This window comes from Balaenoptera physalus (genome assembly GCF_965194825.1).
Source record: "Balaenoptera physalus genome assembly, chromosome: 20".
In the NCBI taxonomy this organism is placed as follows: Eukaryota; Metazoa; Chordata; class Mammalia; order Artiodactyla; family Balaenopteridae; genus Balaenoptera; species Balaenoptera physalus.
In genome coordinates this window covers 46,757,446-46,779,086 of record NC_138901.1, presented here as the reverse complement: position 1 = coordinate 46,779,086, position 21,641 = coordinate 46,757,446, and the positions used below count along the sequence as shown (strand labels likewise).

The following is a 21,641-nucleotide window of genomic DNA, read 5'->3' as shown; positions in this document are numbered from 1 at the left end:
AATGGGTGTTGAATTTTGTCAAAAACTTTTTCTGCATCTATTGAGATGATCATATGGTTTTTCTTCTTCAATTTGTTAATATGGTGTATCACATTGATTGATTTGCGTATATTGAAGAATCCTTGCATCCCTGGGATAAATCCCACTTGATCATGGTGTATGATCCTTTTAATGTGTTGTTGGATTCTGTTTGCTAGTATTTTGTTGAGGATTTTTGCATCTATATTCATCAGTGATATTGGTCTGTAATTTTCTTTTTTTGTAGTATCTTTGTCTGGTTTTGGTATCACGGTGATGGTGGCCTTATAGAATGAGTTTTGGAGTGTTCCTTCCTCTGTAATTTTTTGGAAGAGTTTGAGAAGGATGGGTGTTAGCTCTTCTCTAAATGTTTGATAGAATTCACCTGTGAAGCCACCTGGTCCTGGACTTTTGTTTGTTGGAAGATTTTTAATCACAGTTTCAATTTCATTACTTGTGATTGGTCTGTTCATATTTTCTATTTCTTCCTGGTTCAGTCTTGGAAGGTTATACCTTTCTAAGAATTGGTCCATTTCTTCCAGGTTGTCCATTTTATTGGCATAGAGTTGCTTGTAGTAGTCTCTTATGCTGCTTTGTATTTCTGTGGTGTCCGTTGTAACTTCTCCTTTTTCATTTCTAATTTTATTGATTTGAGTCCTCTCCCTCTTTTTCTTGATGAGTCTGGCTAAAGGTTTACCATTTTGTTTATCTTCTCAAAGAACCATCTTTTAGTTTTATTGATCTTTGCTATTGTTTTCTTTGTTTGTATTTCATTTATTTCTGCTCTGATCTCTATGATTTCTTTCCTTCTATTAACTTGGGGTTTTGTTTGTTCTTCTTTCTCTAGTTCCTTTAGGTGTAAGTTTAGATTGTTTATTTGAGATTTTTCTTGTTTCTTGAGGTAGGCTCGTATTGCTATAAACTTCTCTCTTAGAACTGCTTTTGCTGCATCCCATAGGTTTTGGATCATCATGTTTTCATTGTCATTTGTCTCTAGGTAATTTTTGATTTCCTCTTTGATTTCTTCAGTGATCTCTTGGTTGTTTAGTAACGTATTGTTTAGCCTCCATGTGTTTGTGTTTTTTACGTTTTATTCCCTGCAATTGATATCTTTTTTTTTTTTTTTTTTTTTTTATTATTTTTATTTTTGGCTGTGTTGGGTCTTCGTTTCTGTGCGAGGGCTTTCTCTAGTTGCGGCAAGTGGGGGCCACTCTTCATCGCGGTGCGCGGGCCTCTCACTATCGCGGCCTCTCTTGTTGCGGAGCACAGGCTCCAGACGTGCAGGCTCAGTAGTTGTGGCTCACGGGCCTAGTTGCTTCGCGGCGTGTGGGATCTTCCCAGACCAGGGCTCGAACCCGTGTCCCCTGCATTAGCAGGCAGATTCTCAACCACTGCGCCACCAGGGAAGCCCTATTCCCTGCAGTTGATTTCTAATCTCATAGCGTTGTGGTCAGAAAAGATGCTTGATATGATTTCAATTTTCTTAAATTTACCACGGCTTGATTTGTGACCCAAGATGTGATCTATCCTGGAGAATGTTCCGTGTGCACTTGAAAAGAAAGTGTAATCTGCAGTTTTTGGATGGAATGTCCTATAAATATCAATTAAATCTATCTGGTCTATTGTGTCACTTAAAGCTTGTGTTTCCTTATTAATTTTCTGTCTGGATGATCTGTCCATTGGTGTAAGTGAGGTTTAAAGTCTCCACTGTTATTGTGTTAGTGTCGATTTCCTCTTCTACAGCTGTTAGCAGTTGCCTTATGTATTGAGGTGCTCCTATGTTGGGTGCATATATATTTATAATTGTTATATGTTCTTCTTGGATTGATCCCTTGATCATTATGTAGTGTCCTTCCTTGTCTCTTGTAGCATTCTTTATTTTAAAGTCTATTTTATCTGATATGAGTATAGCTACTCCAGCTTTCTTTTGATTTCCATTTGCATGGAATATCTTTTTCCATCCCCTCACTTTCAGTCTGTATGTGTCCCTAGGTCTGAAGTGGGTCTCTTGTAGACAGGATATATATGGGTCTTGTTTTTGTATCCATTCAGCAAGCCTGTGATTTTGTTTGGAGCATTTAATCCATTCACGTTTAAGGTAATTATCAATATGTATGTTCCTATTACCATTTTCGTAATTGTTATGGGTTTGTTTTTGTAGGTCCTTTTCTTCTCTTGTGTTTCCGGCCAGAGAAGTTCCTTTAGCATTTGTTGCAGAGCTGGTTTGGTGGTGCTGAATTCTCTTAGCTTTTGCTTGTCTGTAAAGCTTTTGATTTCTCCATCGAATCTGAACGAGATCCTTGCTGGGTAGAGTAATCTTGGTTGTAGGTTCTTCCCTTTCATCACTTTAAATATATCGTGTCACTCCCTTCTGGCTTGTAGAGTTTCTGCTGAGAAGTCAGCTGTTAACCTTATGGGAGTTCCCTTGTATGTTATTTGTCATTTTTCCCTTGTTGCTTTCAATAATTTTTCTTTGTCTTTAATTTTTGTCAATTTGATTACTATGTGTCTCAGCATGTTTCTCCTTGGGTTTATCCTGCCTGAGACTCTCTGCGCTTCCTAGACTTGGGTGGCTATTTCCTTTCCCATGTTAGGGAAGTTTTTGACTATAATGTCTTCAGATATTTTCTCGGGTCCTTTCTCTCTCTCTTCTCCTTCTGGGACCCCTATAATGCGAATGTTGCTGTGTTTCATGTTGTCCCAGAAGTCTCTTAGGCTGTCTTCATTTCTTTTCATTCTTTTTTCTTTGTTCTGTTCCGCGGCAGTGAATTCCACCATTCTGTCTTCCAGGTCACTTATCCGTTCTTCTGCCTCAGTTTTTCTGCTATTGATTCCTTCTAGTGTATTTTTCATTTCAGTTATTGTATTGTTCATCTCTGTTTGTTCATTCTTTAATTCTTCTAGGTGTTTGTTCTTTAATTCTTCCCAGTCTTTGTTAAACATTTCTTGCATCTTCTCGATCTTTGCCTCCAATTCTTTTTCCGAGGTCCTGGATCATCTTCACTATCATTATTCTGAATTCTTTTTCCGGAAGGTTGCCTATCTCCACTTCATTTAGTTGTTTGTCTGGGGTTTTATCTTGTTCCTTCATCTGGTACAAAGTCCTCTGCCTTTTCATTTTGTCTATCTTTCTGTGAATGTGGTTTTTGTTCCACAGGCTGCAGAATTGTAGTCCTTCTTGCTTCTGCTGTCTGCCCTCTGGTGGATGAGGCTATCTAAGAGTCTTGTGCCTATTTATTTTTTAAAATTAATTAATTAATTTTTGGCTGCGTTGGGTTTTTGTTGCTGCGCATGGCTTTCTCTAGTTGTGGCAAATGGGGGCTACTCTTTGTTGTGGTGCATGGGCTTCTCATGGCGGTGCCTTCTCTTGTTGCGGAGCATGGGCTCTAGGCATGCGGGCTTCAGTAGTTGTGGCACGCAGGCTCAGTAGTTGTGGTGCATGGGCTTAGTTGCTCTGTGGCATGTGGGATCTTCCCAGACCAGGGCTTGAACCCGTGTCCCCTGCATTGGCAGGCAGATTCTTAACTACTGCGCCACCAGGGAAGTCCCTGTGTCTGACTTCTTTCACTTAGTGTAACGTTTTCAAGGTACATCCATCCATGTTGTAGCGTTATTAGTACTTCATTCCTTTTTATGGTCAAATGATACTTCATTTTATGGATATACCACATTCTGTTTATCCATTCTTCTGTTGTTGGATATTCGGGTTGCTTCCACTTTTTGGCTGTTCTAAATAGAGCTGCTAAGAACATTCGCACATAAGTTTGAACCCCTGTTTTGAGTGTCTATTTAGCAGTGGAATTGCTAGGTCATTTGGTAATTTTATGTTTTACTTACTGAGGAACCACTAAACTATATGAAAGTCCCAATTTCTCCACATCTTTGCCAACACTTGTTATTCCCCAACCCCCACCTCTGTTTGTTTGTTTATAGCTATCCTGGTAGATGTGAGTGGTATCTCATTGTTGTTTGAACTGCATTTCTTTGATGGCTAATGATATTGGACATCTTTTCATGTGCTTATTGGCCATTTGTATATCTTCTTTGGAGAAAGGTCTATTTGAGTATTTTGCCCATTTCTTAATGGAGTTATTTGTTTCTTTTGTTGTTGTTTTTGAGTTTTTAAGAAATAAAAGTTTGCTGGGGGAAAAAAAGTTTCCTGAAAACATTTTTTTCAGGAAAAGTTTATAGTATCGGTGAGTGGTTGCAGAACTGACCCACAGGCCAAATTTGGCCTGCCACCTGTTTTTATACAGCCTATGAGCTAAGATACATTTTACATTTTTTAATGATTGGGGAGAAAATCAAAAGGAATAATATTTTGAGATATGGGAAAATTATATGACATTCAGATTTCACCATTGATAAATAAGTTTTATTGCAACACAACCACCTTCATTCCTTTATGTTTGTCTGTACTTTCCTGTTACAAAGGCAGAGTTGCATAGTTGCAACAGAGCTTATATGTGGTAACTGTCATCACACTGCTGCTCAGTGCACTGCTAACTGGACTGACACGGTTCAAATGCGGCAGCGTTTCATGTACCATGTGTACCACTGTACTGCAGCATTTTATTTTTTTATTATCAGTATATACCTATCATGCCAAAACAAGAAAAGAAAAAAAGTGGGTTTTCAGATGGCAAAACAGATATATATTCTGAGCTCTAATTTCAGCATTGGTGTTTTTGGACCTAAATGCACGTGCAAAAGAAATTTCCTTATTTCCTAATCCATTTGACCATGCAGTTGAGGAGCTTCCACCCATCCTTCAGTTGGAACTGATCAATCTGCAGTGTAATGATGTGTTAACAGGCAATAGCAAAAAAAAAATCAAATATGATTCTGTAAATGCCTTCCAAGTGATGAATGTGCTCAATTAAAGTTATATGTTTACAGATATGTGTCACTATTGGCAGTGTGTATCTGTGTAAAAAGACATTTTCAAAGATGAAATATGTAAAATCTCATTACAGATCAGCATTAACAGCTGAACACTTGGAATTGATTTTCATGATAGGGAATGCTGACTTTTTTTTTATTTTAAGTATAGTTGATTTACAATATTGTGTTGGTTTCGGGTGTATAGCATAGTGATTTGTTTTTTGTTTTTGTGGGTTTTTTTGCAGATTATATTCCATTATAGGTTATTACAAGATAGGGAACATTAACTTTGAACCCTAATGAAGCCAAATGTTATCCCTCTACGAGGAATTCCATCCTTCTCATTAGTACACCTGTATAGTAAATGTATACTCAGTTACTACTGTATTTTTAATTTCATTAATAAAAACTTTGTGGAAATTTGATTATCTCTTGCTATGTAAGTACCTACATGATATCCTTGATTTTGCCTGTTGACCCCCAAAGCCTAAAGTATTTGCTATGTAGCTCTTTACCAAAAAAGTGCTGACCCCTGGTATAAATATTAATCTGAGTTATCCCTTAATCTGACCCTGATTTACTCTTCCTTAATCCTGGTTTACTGTTCCTTAATTGGAGTGTTTATTTCTAACTTGCTCTTAATTCAGTATTTCCCAAATTCACCTCATAATAGTCACTAGGTGTACTTGTTAAAAATACAGATTCCATTCTGATTCAGCCAGGTGCTATATCTTATGATCAAGAAAATTTGGGAAACAGTCTCATACTGTAGAGATTTACTTCTGAGCTTAGCCTAGCAGTACATTAAATCCCCACTGTTAGTTTGTTCTCGATTCTCTAATTGCTACTTTTTTCTTAGGCCTATTATTAGTTCTGCTAATCTGCTAATCCTCCCTTCCCTGTAAAACACCTATTACCATCTGTTAGTCATTTCTTAGGTGGACCTGCCTAAGGCAAAATCTGTAACTTTTAGAGACTATATGCCTTGATTTATACAAGTACAAGCCTTGAGTCTAAGCTTATAACAGAATCTTTTATTTAGACAACATTAATAAGCTTTTTAACACAGATTTGAGGTAGGATCATCAGAAAGATTATATTCTAAATTAAAGCCTGAATTTGAAATATGTTTCCAGTGATGATGGACTCTGTATGACCCGTGGAGTCCTCTGCTTACCTAATAATGGAAAAGATCTGTGTGAGGGTTTAGATTACTTTATATGCAAAATGAGTTTATTTTATTACTGCCAAAATATTTTAGTTTTATTAAAGTATAATTTTTAATACTTTTAAAAAGTAGTCATTTTTTGGTGTTATATTTTAAGAGGTTAATATTTAAATATCGTATTGAGCTAGTACGTTAGAGCGCTTTTGCTCCTGATGCATTTCAAGCTTTAATGAAAAATGCATCACTGTTTTTCTTCAATTACTTTTTTTAATGTAGCATTTTATGATACAAGGAAAAACCACTTGCAAATAAAAAGTTAGTTTTAGAGTCTGTTTTCTGCACCATTCTAGCTTTGCTACTTTTTGAAACGTTTAGATTACTATGTAACAGATTTTTAAAAGAAGAGTAAATAAAATATAATGTGATCTTTATTAATCTTGAATATCTAATATTAGGATCACATTTATAGAAGCAATATCTTATTTTTGCTTAAAAAATTATCCATGAATGTGATAGGTTATAGTCCATTTAACGTTCTTTTATGAAGAAAGCCCTGACCAGTGCTCCCTAAATGTTTGACTTCTTTTTCTCAGTTCTTTCTAATCTCTTTATGTCTTAGATTTTACCTTTTTATCATTATATCAAGTTGCTCTCCTAGAGCCCCTATTTAAACCAAAAGAAGATAACTGTTCCTTCATTTTTTTTTTTGCATCTTGACTCTGGTGGCTATCTTTTTTTTTTTTTTAATTATTTATTTATTTATTTATTTTTGGCTGTGTTGGGTCTTTGTTTCTGTGTGAGGGCTTTCTCCAGTTGCGGCAAGCGGGGGCCACTCTTCATCGCGATGCGCGGGCCTCTCACCATCGTGGCCTCTCTTGTTGCGGAGCACAGGCTCCAGACGCGCAGGCTCAGTAGTTGTGGCTCACGGGCCTAGTTGCTCCGTGGCATGTGGGATCTTCCCAGACCAGGGCTCGAACCCGTGTCCCCTGCATCGGCAGGCAGATTCTCAACCACTGCGCCACCAGGGAAGCCCTCCTTTTTTTTTTTTAACACCTTTATTAGAGTATATTTGCTTTACAGTGGTGTGTTAGTTTCTGCTTTGTAACAAAGTGAATCAGCTATACTTCCTTCCTATTTTTAAAAGAACTTATTTTATGCACTTGAGTTTGACATGTTAGTGTGATCAAAACTCATCGTTACTGTTTGCTCTGGAGAGCCATATCACTGAAGTTAGTAAGCTAACAAGTACACATTTCCTCCCCTTTCCATCTCATTTCTCTTATTCAGATGTCCATAAGATATCTCCCTCCACGTTCACACCGTGTTCAGAAATCTTCCTGAAAGTTTTATTTTCTCAAAATTGTTGACAGTGATTTTCCTATAGCAGTTATACAACTTAGAAGCATGTGGGGCTTATTTTTAAATAGTCAAATATTTGTTCTATCCATTATAAATCCTAAAATAAAAGTTGTCAAAGTACATTTCCAGCAGCTTTTCTTATAAAAGTTGTAGAGTCAAAAATGTAATTTTTAAAATGTAATTCTTATCTCATAGTAGGAAGTTAGTAAAAGACTTGTACACTTATCAACCAGTGCTATTTTGTCACCTGCTTGCGAATCAGTACATTTTATATCCCAGCTTTGATATATACACACACACAAGTGACAGACCAAAACATTTAGTCCCATTTTGCTGCTAGAAGGTCAAAAATCAGAGAAGTTGGGGGGGGAAAGCCTTTACTATAGTTTTATGTCAGCTCAAATTCTTTATGGAATGAGAGAGGGCATTTCTTCTTTATATGACTGGAAGAATGAATCTTCCCTAAAGATGAATTTCTCTTTTGCCCATCTTCAGAGGGTGTGTGGTCACGAAGGGAGAGTTTAACCATTCCAGATATCGGTCCAAGTAAATATTGCCTCATTTACTTAAAGTGGCTTGGGTATAAAAGGAAATGGCTTTGCTTTAGTTCATTTTTCATGTTGGTTGTATTTGATGTTATGTATTTGACAGTGAAAGCATTCAGAATTCTTCTCAGCATATTTATGAAAATCATATTTTAAAATCCCAGCTATTTACATTAAAACGATTGTTTCTTTTCTCAATGATTTATAGATGAAACCAGCCTGTATAAAAGCCCTTACTCGTATATTTAAAATATCTGATCAAGATAATGATGGTACTCTCAATGATGCTGAACTCAACTTCTTTCAGGTAGCCTTCTTTTATTTCAGATATTTGTGTATCTTGGTCTTTTTTTGCTGAGAAGAGAAAAAATTTATTGGCTTGAACAATGTTATTTTGATAAACATGCATCTCTTTCATGTAAAAACTCTCTTTCACATCAGGCTATTTAATTTTTACCTAGGGGATAAAACTCTCTTATGCTTAGGAACTGAGGGGACTCTGAGAGTGTCATTTCATGGTGTACAGTGGGTGTATTAAAGATGACTTGAAGTCTGAACTCTGAATTATTTTTCTTTCTCGGTTTTGTATAACATAGCTACACAAAAAGCTCTGTGTTTTAGGAACATGATGGGGAGAGTAGGGAAAACATATCCTAAGTATGACATGTTTTACTTAATACAAAGTAGAGGCTCTGCTAATTCAGAATTTGTTTCCTTTGGGTGCAACTCTTTGATTTACTGTTGCTTTGTGGATTAATATTTGTATTATTTGTGGTTTTAATGCTGATTTGTTTTTAACTTTATTTTTATGTTTTTTGCTAGAGAATTTGTTTCAACACTCCGTTAGCTCCTCAAGCTCTGGAAGATGTCAAAAATGTAGTCAGAAAACATATAAGTGATGGTGTGGCTGATAGTGGATTGACACTGAAAGGTGGGTGAATGGTGCTTTTTCCCCCTTTTGAATTTAATATTTTCAAAATTTGGCAGAAGGCAGAAGTCTTTATAGTATTATCTATATTTAAGGAAATGTTTGTATTTACTAATATACCTAAAATCTAACCTGGATGTTTAAGAGTTGGAAGAGACAGGTGTTGGTGGGGATAATTATCTTTACTGTGAGTATAAATTAGAGGTAGGGAAATTGATTGGATCTCAGGAGTGCAGAGGTCCATCTGCGGGTAAGAGATTTCAGAAACAAATTTATCTTAAAATTAAAATGATTTCATTTGTTTTTATCATATAACCATGTGAATGTCAGTATATTCCTTGGGATATGTTTTTGGCCCTTTCATGTAGTGCCATCTCTTGCTGACTTGGGTGTATCTGTGAAATGATTCTGAAATCAACTCTTTGAGACAGTTGTGAACTTTGTTTTGGTTTGACCTTCCATATGCAAGACTAGTACACATATGTTCAGTAGTCTAGCTCTTGCCATTATGTGTTACATGCTTTTCTCCCATGTGACTCTGTACCCATTTTCACATCAGTTATATTTACTAATTTATTTTATTTCAGGTTTTCTTTTTTTACACACACTTTTTATTCAGAGAGGGAGACATGAAACTACTTGGACTGTGCTTCGACGATTTGGTTATGATGACGATCTGGATTTGACACCTGAATATTTATTTCCCTTGTATGTACCTTTGGCTTCTAATTTATTTCACTTGCCAGTATTTTAAAGTTTTATTTAGCACGTTGGTAGGTAGGCTCTGAGCTACTCAGGAACAATTTACAGATTTATAGAGCCGTTTATAGCAGGGTTTCTCAAACTCGGCACTACTGACATTTTGGACTAGATAATTCTTTATTGTAGAGCCTGTTCTACGAGTTATAGGATGTTTATTAGCACATCCTTAGATGCCGGTAGCATCTCTTCCCCGAGTCGTGACAGCCAAAAATGTCCCCTCAGGAGTGAAATCATCCCCAGTTGAGAGCCACTGATTTATAGCATGGCTCAAACTCTTCCTCTTCTTCTAATGAAGAATACAAGTATCTTTTTTTATTCATTTTATTGAGGAAGGAGATAAAAGATGCTAGACGAACTTGTTTTTAGAGTCAAGGGATCAGAAATATATTGGTTAGCATTTTTCTTTTCTTTAGTCCTTCTCTTCCCTAAGTTTTATAGCCTGTTTTCAGCTCAGGATAAAATAAGTATTCTTCCTAAACGACCAGTCTCTTTGTGGTTATTTTTCTTTAGATAGTGATATGTTTAAGTTCTGTATGTTTAATGATGAACCCAGCATCACCCTGAAATAGGAGACTGCCTTGCTACAGGATGCCTCTCCCATACCCAAGGGAAGTAGGCTTTTCAGGGAAGTGACTTCCCAAGATCTGGCCTTTGAGCCTTTCGCCTTTTTTCTTCACTTTTTCAGTAGCACATTATCTTCATGTTCTCCTTTTTAATTTTAGCATAGCACTGCTAGCTCTCCGTGTAAGGGTTCAGAAAAACTTTGTTGTTGTTTTTCCTTCCCCATCATTAAGGAAGCAAAATTTCTAGTTGGATTCCTGGTCCATTAATCAGTTCTAAGTTAAAACTTCCCTTGTCAAAGTTATTAAATCTTGGCTCAAGTAATTTCCCAGGTTTTTCAATAAATATATATTGAATGAATGCATTTGTCCCAGGACTTTTTTATCAAGTTTTCTTTTCTGTGCCATTTATGTGGGTAGATAAATTCTACGGGAGGTTGCTTATTGCTTTCTAAAGTATGACAATAAGGAAACTCCATCTTTTATGGCTTTGTGACTTACACTAAGATCTCTTTTAATTTCTTTCTGCACTCTACCTTTAATTTTCTGTTAAATAGCCCCTTCAAAGTCACCCCTTGAGTCTTCTTATTAAAATCTCTGCCCCTGTCCTTCACACTGCTGCTAGATTAGTAGATATACAACATGGATTTTGCCATGTCACTTTCCCTTCAATACAGGATAAAGCCTAAGCTTCTTAACCTGGTGTAGGAGGTCATTCATGATCTGCTCACTCTGGCTCACACCCTGCCTTCATTCTAGAAGTAAATACTAAACTATTTCTGGTCTACCAATCAGATATTGTTTCCCACTCCAGGCTTTTGCCCGTGGTATTTTTACTCTCTTCCTCCCTCTCCCCCCAACCTAATTCATGTCTGTTATCCTTCAAGTCTCAATACAGGTGACAGTGTCTCTCAGCAGTGCTGACACCTTCCCATCCCCAGGCCAAGGTGTTCCCTTTTACAGGGGTTCCCCTTGCATCTGTAGTTTACCCATACTCAACAGTTGCCTCATTCCGTTGAGATAGTGAGGTTATCTACTTGTGGTCTGTCTCCAGCTTGAATGTGGTTCCTTAGAGGTAGGGAGCCTGTCTTGTTTTTATGTCCCCAGTACCTCCGTGCATTTGATAAATGTTTATTGACTCGAATTTAGGGTGTGTCAAAGGTCAAATCAGGCAGAAATAACATCTCTTCACATCATTTTCAACTCATTACAATGTTGACATTGTTTAAAGCTCATAATTTTGACTTATAATTGATTTGTAGGAAGAACAACCCATTACAGTTTAATCAGTATGGTCTGTAAACTTTTTAATACAACCTGCCCTTCAGATAGTTAAGAAAACTGTCACCTTGGAATGAGCACTATTATGACTCTTCTGAGAATTGCCATACCACTGCAGTGACTTTCCCTGGGGAAGTCTAAATGGCTACAGAAAACATGTTCTGTAAATGCTGTCATCCTACAAAAAGACTTGTTGCAATTTCATGTTCATTTCTCCAATTAAATTTTAATATTTGGTTAATGATTTATTTTACTTTTTTTTTTCATCAACAGGCTAAAAATACCTCCTGATTGCACTACTGAATTAAATCATCACGCATATTTGTTTCTCCAAAGTACTTTTGACAAGCATGATTTGGTAAGCATTTAGCTGCAGTTTTCCATGATATATGATAAAATATTTTCCTGTGAATGATGTAACTCTGTTCCCTGAGCTATTGGGTATTCCTGTCACATAGCCAAAAATTACCCAAACTTTCTTAAACTAGCAAAGATACTTTCTCATATTATTTACTTTATTATTTTCTCAAGATGAAAAAGTCTAGTTTCTGATAGACCCTAGCATAGGTTTCCTTATATATGTGTAAGGAGTTTTCTTGATAAAATGTAAAATTTCTCTTCATTTGTTAGTTTTTAGAAACATAGCTTTACTTGATTAGGGGGCTCTTGCATTTGGGAATTATCCTCTTAGATATCTAAATGTTATGTATACTTCCTTGTGTATCTTCAGGATAGAGACTGTGCTTTGTCACCTGATGAGCTTAAAGACTTGTTTAAAGTTTTCCCTTACATACCTTGGGGGCCAGATGTGAATAACACAGTTTGTACGAATGAAAAAGGCTGGATAACCTACCAGGGATTCCTTTCCCAGTGGACGTGAGTATAAAGCTCACTTCTTTCCTCTAGAGTTACAGCTAGTTTGAAATTATGGTGCATTACATTCATCATTTTGTATATTTGTCAGATCTTGTGAAATGCTTCAATGATAGCTGCCTGTGAGCAGGATTTATAGTGCTGCTGCTATCTCTAAGATGAACTATCGATGTTCTATAAATTTATCAGGAAGGGATGTGTTTGCTTCTGGTTGAGGTACAGGGAAACAGTAATAAGTCATATAAAAATGGAAGGAGGGCTTCCCTGGTGGCGCAGTGGTTGGGAGTCCGCCTGCCAATGCAGGGGACACGGGTTCGAGCCCTGGTCTGGGAGGGTCCCACATGCCGCAGAGCGACTGGGCCCGTGAGCCACAACTACTGAGCCTGCGCGTCTGGAGCCTGTGCTCCGCAATGGGAGAGGCCGCGGCCGTGAGAGGCCCGCGCACCGCGATGAGGAGTGGCCCCCGCTCGCCAGAACCGGAGAAAGCCCTCGCACAGAAACGAAGACCCAACACAGCCAAAAATAAATAAATAAATAAATTTATTTAAAAAAAAAAAAAAATGGAAGTAAATTTTAATGCTTAAAAAATTTTTTATTGGAGTATAGTTGATTTACAGTGTGTTTTAATACTTTTGATTAAGGGAATTGGAAACATCATTGTCATTGTACAAATCGTGTATTTTCAGAATATGGGGAGAGCATATTTTACTTGACACTGAATTCTTACTTTGAGGGTTTTTTTGTTGTTTGTTTTCAGTGAACTCTTAGACTTAGTGAGGGTGTCTACAGTCTTGTTGACCTGTTGTCTAGGGTGCTAAGAAAATTCTCTGGTTGTGCATAATGACATAATTACTTTAGCATTGGCGAGAATAACTTTCCCAACACCAGGGTCTGTTCTTTTTTCAAATCATACGAAAGGCTAACTATTTTCAAGTGCCTTTCAGCCTTTCAGTTATTTTTTGCACCTTTTGCAAACCTTTTCAGATTTAATTATCATTAAGTCCTTAACTAGCTAGTATTTGCAGTACAATATGTAACTTGGGAAGCAAATAATATAAAATATCCCTGCTCTAGATCTTACCAGCTGCTCACTGCTCACCTGTGTGGCATTGCTCTCTCTGGGCAGGTGGAATAGATACAGGAGTCCCCTCTACCCCCCATCTTGCATTCTTGTCCCTTTCATCTCTGCCCTAAGAATGTCACTGTAGGAAAAGCCATGGTTGGGCACATGGGAAATTAAAGCAGTCTGACAAAAATTATCTGGGTCTGGTGGTAAAATTATTTGAGCTGTTGTAAATTTTTTTTTTTAATAAATATTCATTTAGGAACTTTTCACACTTTAAACTCTTCCCTTTCCTAGGCTCACGACCTATTTAGATGTGCAGCGGTGCCTGGAGTATTTGGGTTATCTAGGCTATTCAATATTGACTGAGCAAGAGTCTCAAGCTTCAGCCATCACAGGTAAGTATCTGAATGCTATTTAATTAGAAAAAATTTTTTTTTAAGATTCCAGTTTCATATGTAAAAAGAGTGAAAATAAATGCATCTTCATTAGTCTTCCATGTCTATACTCTATTTGTTTACCCTTGATTTGGTAATCACTTTTGAGGTAAGTTGCTTTTTGATTGTTTATCAAAAAGGAAAGAGTAGAGGTTTTACCTCTAGTCTCCCCCTGAGGGTACTTCATTGATGAAAATCAGGGAGGGCTATGGGCATGAAAAGTATTTACCAGTCTATCTTGTGTTTATAATTTGTTATGACAATAATTTATAACAGAAAAAAAGATGCGATATAGTATTGGCTATATTCATTGTAATTTTCATTCATTTTTTGAGATATCATTTTGTTATGTAAACGTACTACTTATTTTATGATGAAATAAATACCATTTGGTTACTAGAAGTTTACTTTACAGCCGACTTTCAGAAATGCATCTTTTTCACTAAGTGGGGCCCTTCTGTATTATATTTTGTACTTTATTTCACATACAGCTTGACTACTGTACAGTATGTTTATTGATTGTAAAAATGATAAATAGCAATACCCTATTTTGCAGAATGTGAAATGAAGGCTCAGTGAGTCTAAGCAGTACATAATTAGCTTTTTTTTTTCTTTTTAGTAACAAGAGATAAAAAGATAGACCTTCAGAAAAAACAGACTCAAAGAAATGTGTTCAGATGTAATGTAATTGGGATGAAAAACTGTGGGAAAAGTGGAGTTCTTCAGGCTCTTCTTGGAAGAAACTTAATGGTGAGAGTTCTCAAGAAATAGAACTTTACTCAACAGATTTTTATAGTCACGAGTTTACATAATTTTTTCATAACCATTTACCTTTTTAGATGATTAGTAGAACTGAGTGACCTATGTATAATAGTAAGGTACAACTAAAATGTAACAATAATCTCATTGAACTAGCTTTATCTTTGCTTCATTGATGTTAGCTATCATTTGTCTTTTTTTTTTTAACCAGCTTTTCGATGGAGATTAAATAAATACACATATGAAAGCATCAAACACAGTGCTTGGCATGAAGTAAATGTACAGTGAATATTTTAAACCGAATACTGATACCTAATTCTGACTACTGCCTTGAGTAAGGAGATTGACATATTTCTAGATGAAATAGCAGGCCAAATTATAGTGTAATGAGAATTGCCAGCAGGTGGCTCTGGAATAAACTTTCAGTGCTATAGTTTACTTCCTTTTCAGCTACTGCTTTCCCTTTATGCAGAACAAATGCATCTTTTATTTTAGACCTTAAGAGCTAAGAAACAAAATCAATATCCCCTTTGTATTGATGAATAATACATAGTGTAGCGAAGAATATCCTTTTTTTGGTAACACACCCACACATACATGCAGAGTGCATATGTTGATGAAAACTAGTTCCTGTAATTTCTTACTATAAATACTGAGATGTTTTTGGTTGTTTTCAGAGGCAGAAGAAAATTCGTGATGACCATAAATCATACTATGCGATTAACACTGTTTATGTATATGGACAAGAGAAATACTTGTTGGTAAGAAATTTTCTGGCATATAAAGATTATTAATTATTGGGTACATTTTAAATGACTTTGAAAACATAATTGGATTTAATTGAATGGTTTTTGTGTGATTTATTTTTTTACCTGGTTTATTCATTAGAATTAATTTTAATTCCCTTGATCCATGTGGTGATTACATGGGTGTAGATATAAGTAAAAATTCACCTATCTGTGTGCTTAATTGTGTGTTATACCACTGTAAGAAAGTAAAAAAAAAAAAAAAAAATTAAATCCTCTTTGCTCTTTCTTCCACTTTTATTTTTAAAAATTATGTCCTCTGTTGACTAGAAATTAGTTTGAAGACCTTTGTGCAGGTGTGGGGTAGTTTAATCTGTAATCTGAATCAGGTTGTATCTATTTAGCAGGGAGGAGTGTAGTTAACAAGTGTGGTAGCCTAAAAAATGATTGAAAGAATGGTATGACTGAAAAGATAATATGAAATAGTAGAAAGAGGTTTTATGTTCTTTTTGGATCCAGTCTGATTTTGGTCTGAATGCTGGTCCACCACTGATCAGCTGTGTGACCTCAGGCAAATTGCTTATTCTCTCTGAGCCTGAGTTTCTTATTAAGTTAACTAATATGAGAAGCTCCCGACAAATAATAAGTACTAAAGAAAGTTCATTCCCTTTTTTTTTTCTTTTTGGAAATAGTTTATTCTGCTATACAGGTAATCACATTGAATTTTATGCATATTTTGCTCTTTATGATAAAAGTTCTTTGTCAGTTTCTTGTTAAACCTGTTTATCTCTCATTCTTCCCCTAAGTATAATTCTGTATATTGGGTACTCAGTAAATCTTGCTGATCGTTAACTTTCCAGTTTTATTGTTAAAACCATTCATTGCAAATTGATGTCTTTCATGTCTCTGAATATCCATGCTCTAATAGTGTTTTATTTGGAATATATTGAGTCACCTCTGACTTTACACTTCCCCTTTCTTCTCCTCAACAAAGAAGCACTATCTTATATAGCTCAATACTGAATTTTACGCTTGTTGGATCATTATCATATCACAGATGGGATGTTTAGATATTTTATAATAAACATTGAAAAAGAGTAGGTAGTGAAGTAGAACCAAATAACCTTAATGTACCGTCCTTTGCTTTTTGTTTTTGATTGGTGGGGAGGAAAGGTGGTGTGGTAGAAAGAAAAAAGACTTGGGAATCATATCTGAGTTCAATTTTTGGTCTGATGACTAGTTAGTTGTGCTATCTTTGGCAGTTGACCTAATCTCTTTAGCCTGTTTTCTTATCTATAGTATGTAGAGAACGCATGTAAAGGGCCTGCCTAGCACACTTTAGTCACTCACTAAATGTTAGTTTCTGTAGGACCTTAATCACCATTTTTCATCTTCAAAAATCAGAAGCTACTTGTTTATCTATATGTCTTACTTCCAAAAATAGTCTGAAAATTTATGCTTAACTAGTATTTTTAAATTAGGAAGTCAAGTTAAGCAAACAATAAAACATCATGACTTTAATTTTACATCAGTGGTATGATACTTATGTTTCTGTCTTTTTCTTTTTACAAGTTGCATGATATCTCAGAATCGGAATTTCTGACTGAGGCTGAGATCCTTTGTGATGTTGTGTGCCTGGTATATGATGTCAGTAACCCTAAATCCTTTGAATACTGTGCCAGGATTTTTAAGGTTTGTTGCTCTTTTGGTCTAAAACCAAGTTTAACTTTATAAGGAGTTTAATGGAATTGTAATGTGGTGTTTTCTAACCAGGGAAATAAGAAAATTATTTGTGGAGCTTTTCAAAAATACATACATTTGTGTCCTATCCCTAAAGGTTCTGGTTTCATTCTGAGGTGGTAGAGTCGCAGACATCTGTATTTTTAAAAGTACTTTTTTCCACATGTGACTCTGATGTGCATTCCTGGTTAAGAACCTCTGCATTAATGGAAGGTCTTAGGAATGCACATGGATTATATGTTGCCCGTTATACCAAGAATAATAATAGAGCAAGGGGATAAACCAGAGGCTTGAAAAGTTATCAGTTACTTTGAGATTATCAACAAGATTCAATAAGAGTAAAAAACTGTATGTACGAAGGAATTTACTCTAGCATTGTTTTTAATAGCAAAAACCTGGAAATAATCCAAATGTCTAACAATAGGAGGATAGTTTACCAAATTGAGATAAAATGATCCTATGAAATTGATGTAGCCATTAAAAGTAATGGTTTTGAATTCTGAAAACATGGAAAATTCAGTATTATATTTTTAAATGGTTATGTCCAGCATGACTACAACTATGTAAACATATATATATATGCATGTGCTTAAGGACTAGAGGTAATATCAAAAAATGAAAATAGTGTGCTTTAGGAGAGAGAATTTAGGTAGATTTCTTTTTATTTCAAAGTATTGTTTCTTTTTGAAAAAAAATTTTTTTTTTCAAATTGTACTGAATTTGAAGAATTGTTATAGGTTTATATTGTTACCAACATTAGAAAAGTGGCCCTGGTCTTATTATGCTACTGACCTAGACAACTGCCAGTCTTTGCCTCTTAGTTTACTTTCTCCCTGAAACTGTTAATGCTTTCTTTGCCTATGTAGAGAAAAATTTTAGTGCCCATTTAGTTAAATTTAGTAATTTTTGAACTTATCATCAGATTTTGATCTCACTTTTTATTCTGTAGCAACACTTTATGGACAGCAGAATACCTTGCTTAATCGTAGCTGCAAAGTCAGACCTGCATGAAGTCAAACAAGAATATAGCATTTCACCTACTGATTTCTGCAGGAAACACAAAATGCCTCCACCACAAGCCTTCACTTGCAATACTGCTGATGCACCCAGTAAAGATATCTTTGTTAAATTGACAACAATGGCCATGTACCCGTAAGTACTTGCTCTGCCATGATTTTCGTGTTGCATGGTTCGTGGTAACATTGCATGCCTTTATTAGCCATGAGGGTGGAATCTCTGTCACATAGAAGTTGTTCAGCAACAGAAAGAGACTTTGTCATGAGAAGGGACAAGTTTGAGTAAAAGCAGGTTTGGTTTGGGTACCAGAAGAAAATTATATCAATGGTGCTTCTGATAATATTTGACTATATTTGATCAGGCTGTAACTATCTTAATAGGATAGTACAATAAAACTCAGCCCAATAAAATGGAATTTATTTAATAAATATATGGAATAAATAAACTCAATAAAATGGAATTGACATCATGCTAATAAGGCATTTCCATATGAACAAAAAGTTAACTTTTATATTTTTTCTGCTGATTAATTGACCTTGAGTATGTGAAGGATTCTAAAATCTTTTATGAATTTATGTTTAAATTATGGGTATGTTTGAGTTCAGGATATAATGTCTTTTTTTAGTGCTATAAAAAGTAATTGTAATTGGAATTCCTTCTATATAAATGTTTTACGTTGTGTTATGAGCCACAAATTTTATGTACATTTATTGTATATCTATACATGCATATGCACAAGCACATAACTGTGGTCATCTTCGTAGTTTACTAACTGCCTTAAAATTGCATGGTTCTTAATGGCATTCTCCTCAAGTACGGTGTTTGTATAAATTCTGTTTTGTGACAAGATAGTTTTTCAGGCAGTGCGTTTCTCAGGACTTTACAGTTTATTCTATTTATTATTATGTTATTCTCTAAATTATTTTTCTTCTTATGAAAAGTACAGTATAACATAGAGTAATACTCAAAAATTGCTATAAGCCAAGGTTTTTCAAAAGGTTGTTAATTTGCACGGATTTTTCAAATCAGAGTTAATTTTATTGCTGTTCCATTAACTAGTACTTTAAAAAAAATGCAGCAAACCTTTGAAATTCTATTTGTATTGGAAGAGAAGTCATTCCTTCCTATTACTGTTAGATAAGCAAAACCTTATTTTTTATGTTTACCTTTGCTTTAAAACTTTCGTGTATGTTATCTACAGAGAGGATCATTACAGAGACAGACTCTCCCGAGACATGGGCAACACTGATAGAATAGAGAATTTGAGAAAAATCTGGGTCTTTCTAAAAACTGCTTTGTAAGTTACTTTTTCTTTATGGCTTCTATGGCATTTTGTTGACATTTTCTTATAGATGACCAAATCTTTTTCTCCATAATTCACATTTAGTAATTATCCAGAAACGCACTGCTTGGTTAGGCTTACTGCCTAACTGTATACTATGGTGTCTTTTTTTTTTTTACTATGTAAATGCACTGTCTTAATCTTGTAAATAACTGCAACTATGTTTCTAGATCTGCATTTTTAAAATTTTACTGCAATATGTGTGTGTGTGTGTGTGTGTGTGTGTGTGTGTATATGATAAATGTACATACATGGACACTTGTTTATATGGTTAATCCGAAACTACTTCTCATGAAGCATCTCCCTGTTGCTAAGCATACTTTGCATCCCTCCTTTTTGGGGGGTGGAGCCTGTATATGTTGAAGAGTCAGATTCAACTTATAAAATAACAGATGGATTCCAGTATGACAGCTGGCAGTGACTTAGTAGCAGTGATATGTTCATCATAAGTCAGATTTTAAAATGGAATGTCTTGAGCCTGTAAGAGTCTTTTAAAAAATTAATTCTTGTTTTTCTTCATGTTGGGAATTAGGCATTATTGGGATGCTGCTAATCTCCACAACCATGCCACCGTGTGCTGTGGTCTCATCAGATCTCACAAGCTAAGCCAAGTCAGATTGGGCCAGTCCATTGACTGAGAAGCCTCTAAAAAAATGTTCAGGTGTTACAGGAAGTGATGTAATTGATTCTTCAGGTGGCGCTCTTCTGAGTGGGTTCTGCGCCAGTACCTCTCCAGGGGTGGTGTGATGGCCTTGTATGTCTGAGTGGCTCTGACCACTGAGCAGTCATTGGAGACCCCCTACTTTGGTTGTTAGAATGGAGGTGAAATGGGCTGCCCCACGTGCCTGTACCAACTAGTGCAACTCACTCAACCAGAAAGGAGTCAGAAAGCCTCCCTAAATTTCATATCTAATATCAATTGGATCCATTGTTGATTTTTACACCCTCACCCAGAGTTTCATATTATCATACTTAGCTGGTGTGTTTTGGTAGCAGATGAAATTAACCCTGTATTTTGGGTTCAAGTAGAAATTTATGAAGCACTTTGATTTCCTTTGGGAGCCATGGTGCTTGATGAATTGAAGACGATGTTGTTCATATCTCCTCAGGGTTGAACATACTCGTCTTTTGACTCTTTTGTGTATTTGTCACTCTTCTCCTTCCTGGTTTTCAGGCATGTGTATATACTGAGGGAGGAGGAGGGGATGGTTATTTAAATGCTAGCGAACTCTGACCTTTTGGTGGGTGCTGTGGCTTACTCAGTTTTTCTTTTATTAATTTAGATGAGGGTGCCATCTATTGCTGTGCATATTTATTCCACTAAAACTCTTGTACTAACAATTCTGTCCCCCCTCCAAAAAAGCAAAAGTGTTAGCTAATTTTCCTTAGATTTTCTATAGGGAGGGAGGAGGGAGCTATTGCTGTTTATTATATTTTTGGTAAATGTGGAATTCTGCACAACTTTAGCATGCCCCACACTGTCCTTTTCCTTAGTGTTGCTTATGCCTAAATCTTTTTTTTTTAAGTTGGCACACTCTGACTTGTGCCATATTTGTAAGTAAGAACTCAACTCCTGTCCTTCTGTGTGTTTTCGCAGCCATGCCCGGTTACGCTGTATGTGCACCTGCAACAGGTGTACATTTTGCATCTGTCAGAACTTCCTCAACTCAGACTTGCTGCAATCTGTAAAGAACAAAATCTTCACTGCAGTTCTTAACAGGTTCTTAACTTTCTTTACTGGGTACCAGGCATTCTGTTAAAATACAAAAGAAAAAAGTGGTTAACTATTTATTATACAAATACTACAAAGACAACAAGCTGACTGATGCCCAACTAACTTCCACTAAAATTCTCACTGTGGTGACAATGTTTAGTTCTGGAATCATCCTTAATGTTTAAAAATTAATAGATATATTTAGGGGACTATAAAGTAAGATGTTAGCTTTTTTTTAATTAAGGAAGTTAAAGTATTTTTTATATTAGAGGATAATATATGTAGGGAGATTAAAAATCTTTTGGCTGAGAGTTGTAGAAATAGATTAGGGCTTTAGTAAGGAAAAGACACATTGATTCCAAATGTTATACTGTACTCAGCTTGCATTCAAATAGTACAGCTTATTAAAACCATACTTATATGAGCGGTATCTTGGGTTTGAAAA

The 21,641-nt window shown here is 35.8% G+C and overlaps 1 protein-coding gene across 19 annotated transcripts in view; it reads left to right on the top strand.

The window, feature by feature from the left end:
- The window catches only part of RHOT1 (ras homolog family member T1), a 67,418-nt gene that overhangs the window by 26,134 nt on the left and 19,643 nt on the right, over positions 1-21,641 (top strand). For 8 of the 19 annotated variants that reach the window (XM_082443701.1, XM_082443698.1, XM_082443692.1 and 5 more), the window contains 12 exons: positions 8,183-8,281; positions 8,797-8,905; positions 9,490-9,610; positions 11,779-11,863; positions 12,236-12,381; positions 13,739-13,839; positions 14,498-14,628; positions 15,315-15,398; positions 16,956-17,075; positions 18,073-18,275; positions 19,342-19,437; positions 21,080-21,202. In XM_082443701.1, the coding sequence (XP_082299827.1) occupies positions 8,183-8,281; positions 8,797-8,905; positions 9,490-9,610; positions 11,779-11,863; positions 12,236-12,381; positions 13,739-13,839; positions 14,498-14,628; positions 15,315-15,398; positions 16,956-17,075; positions 18,073-18,275; positions 19,342-19,437; positions 21,080-21,202 (1,418 nt within the window). The remainder of the gene's footprint in view (positions 1-8,182; positions 8,282-8,796; positions 8,906-9,489; positions 9,611-11,778; positions 11,864-12,235; positions 12,382-13,738; positions 13,840-14,497; positions 14,629-15,314; positions 15,399-16,955; positions 17,076-18,072; positions 18,276-19,341; positions 19,438-21,079; positions 21,203-21,641) is intronic. The other 11 variants (XR_014257973.1, XR_014257974.1, XR_014257975.1 and 8 more) reach the window with 3 other exon arrangements.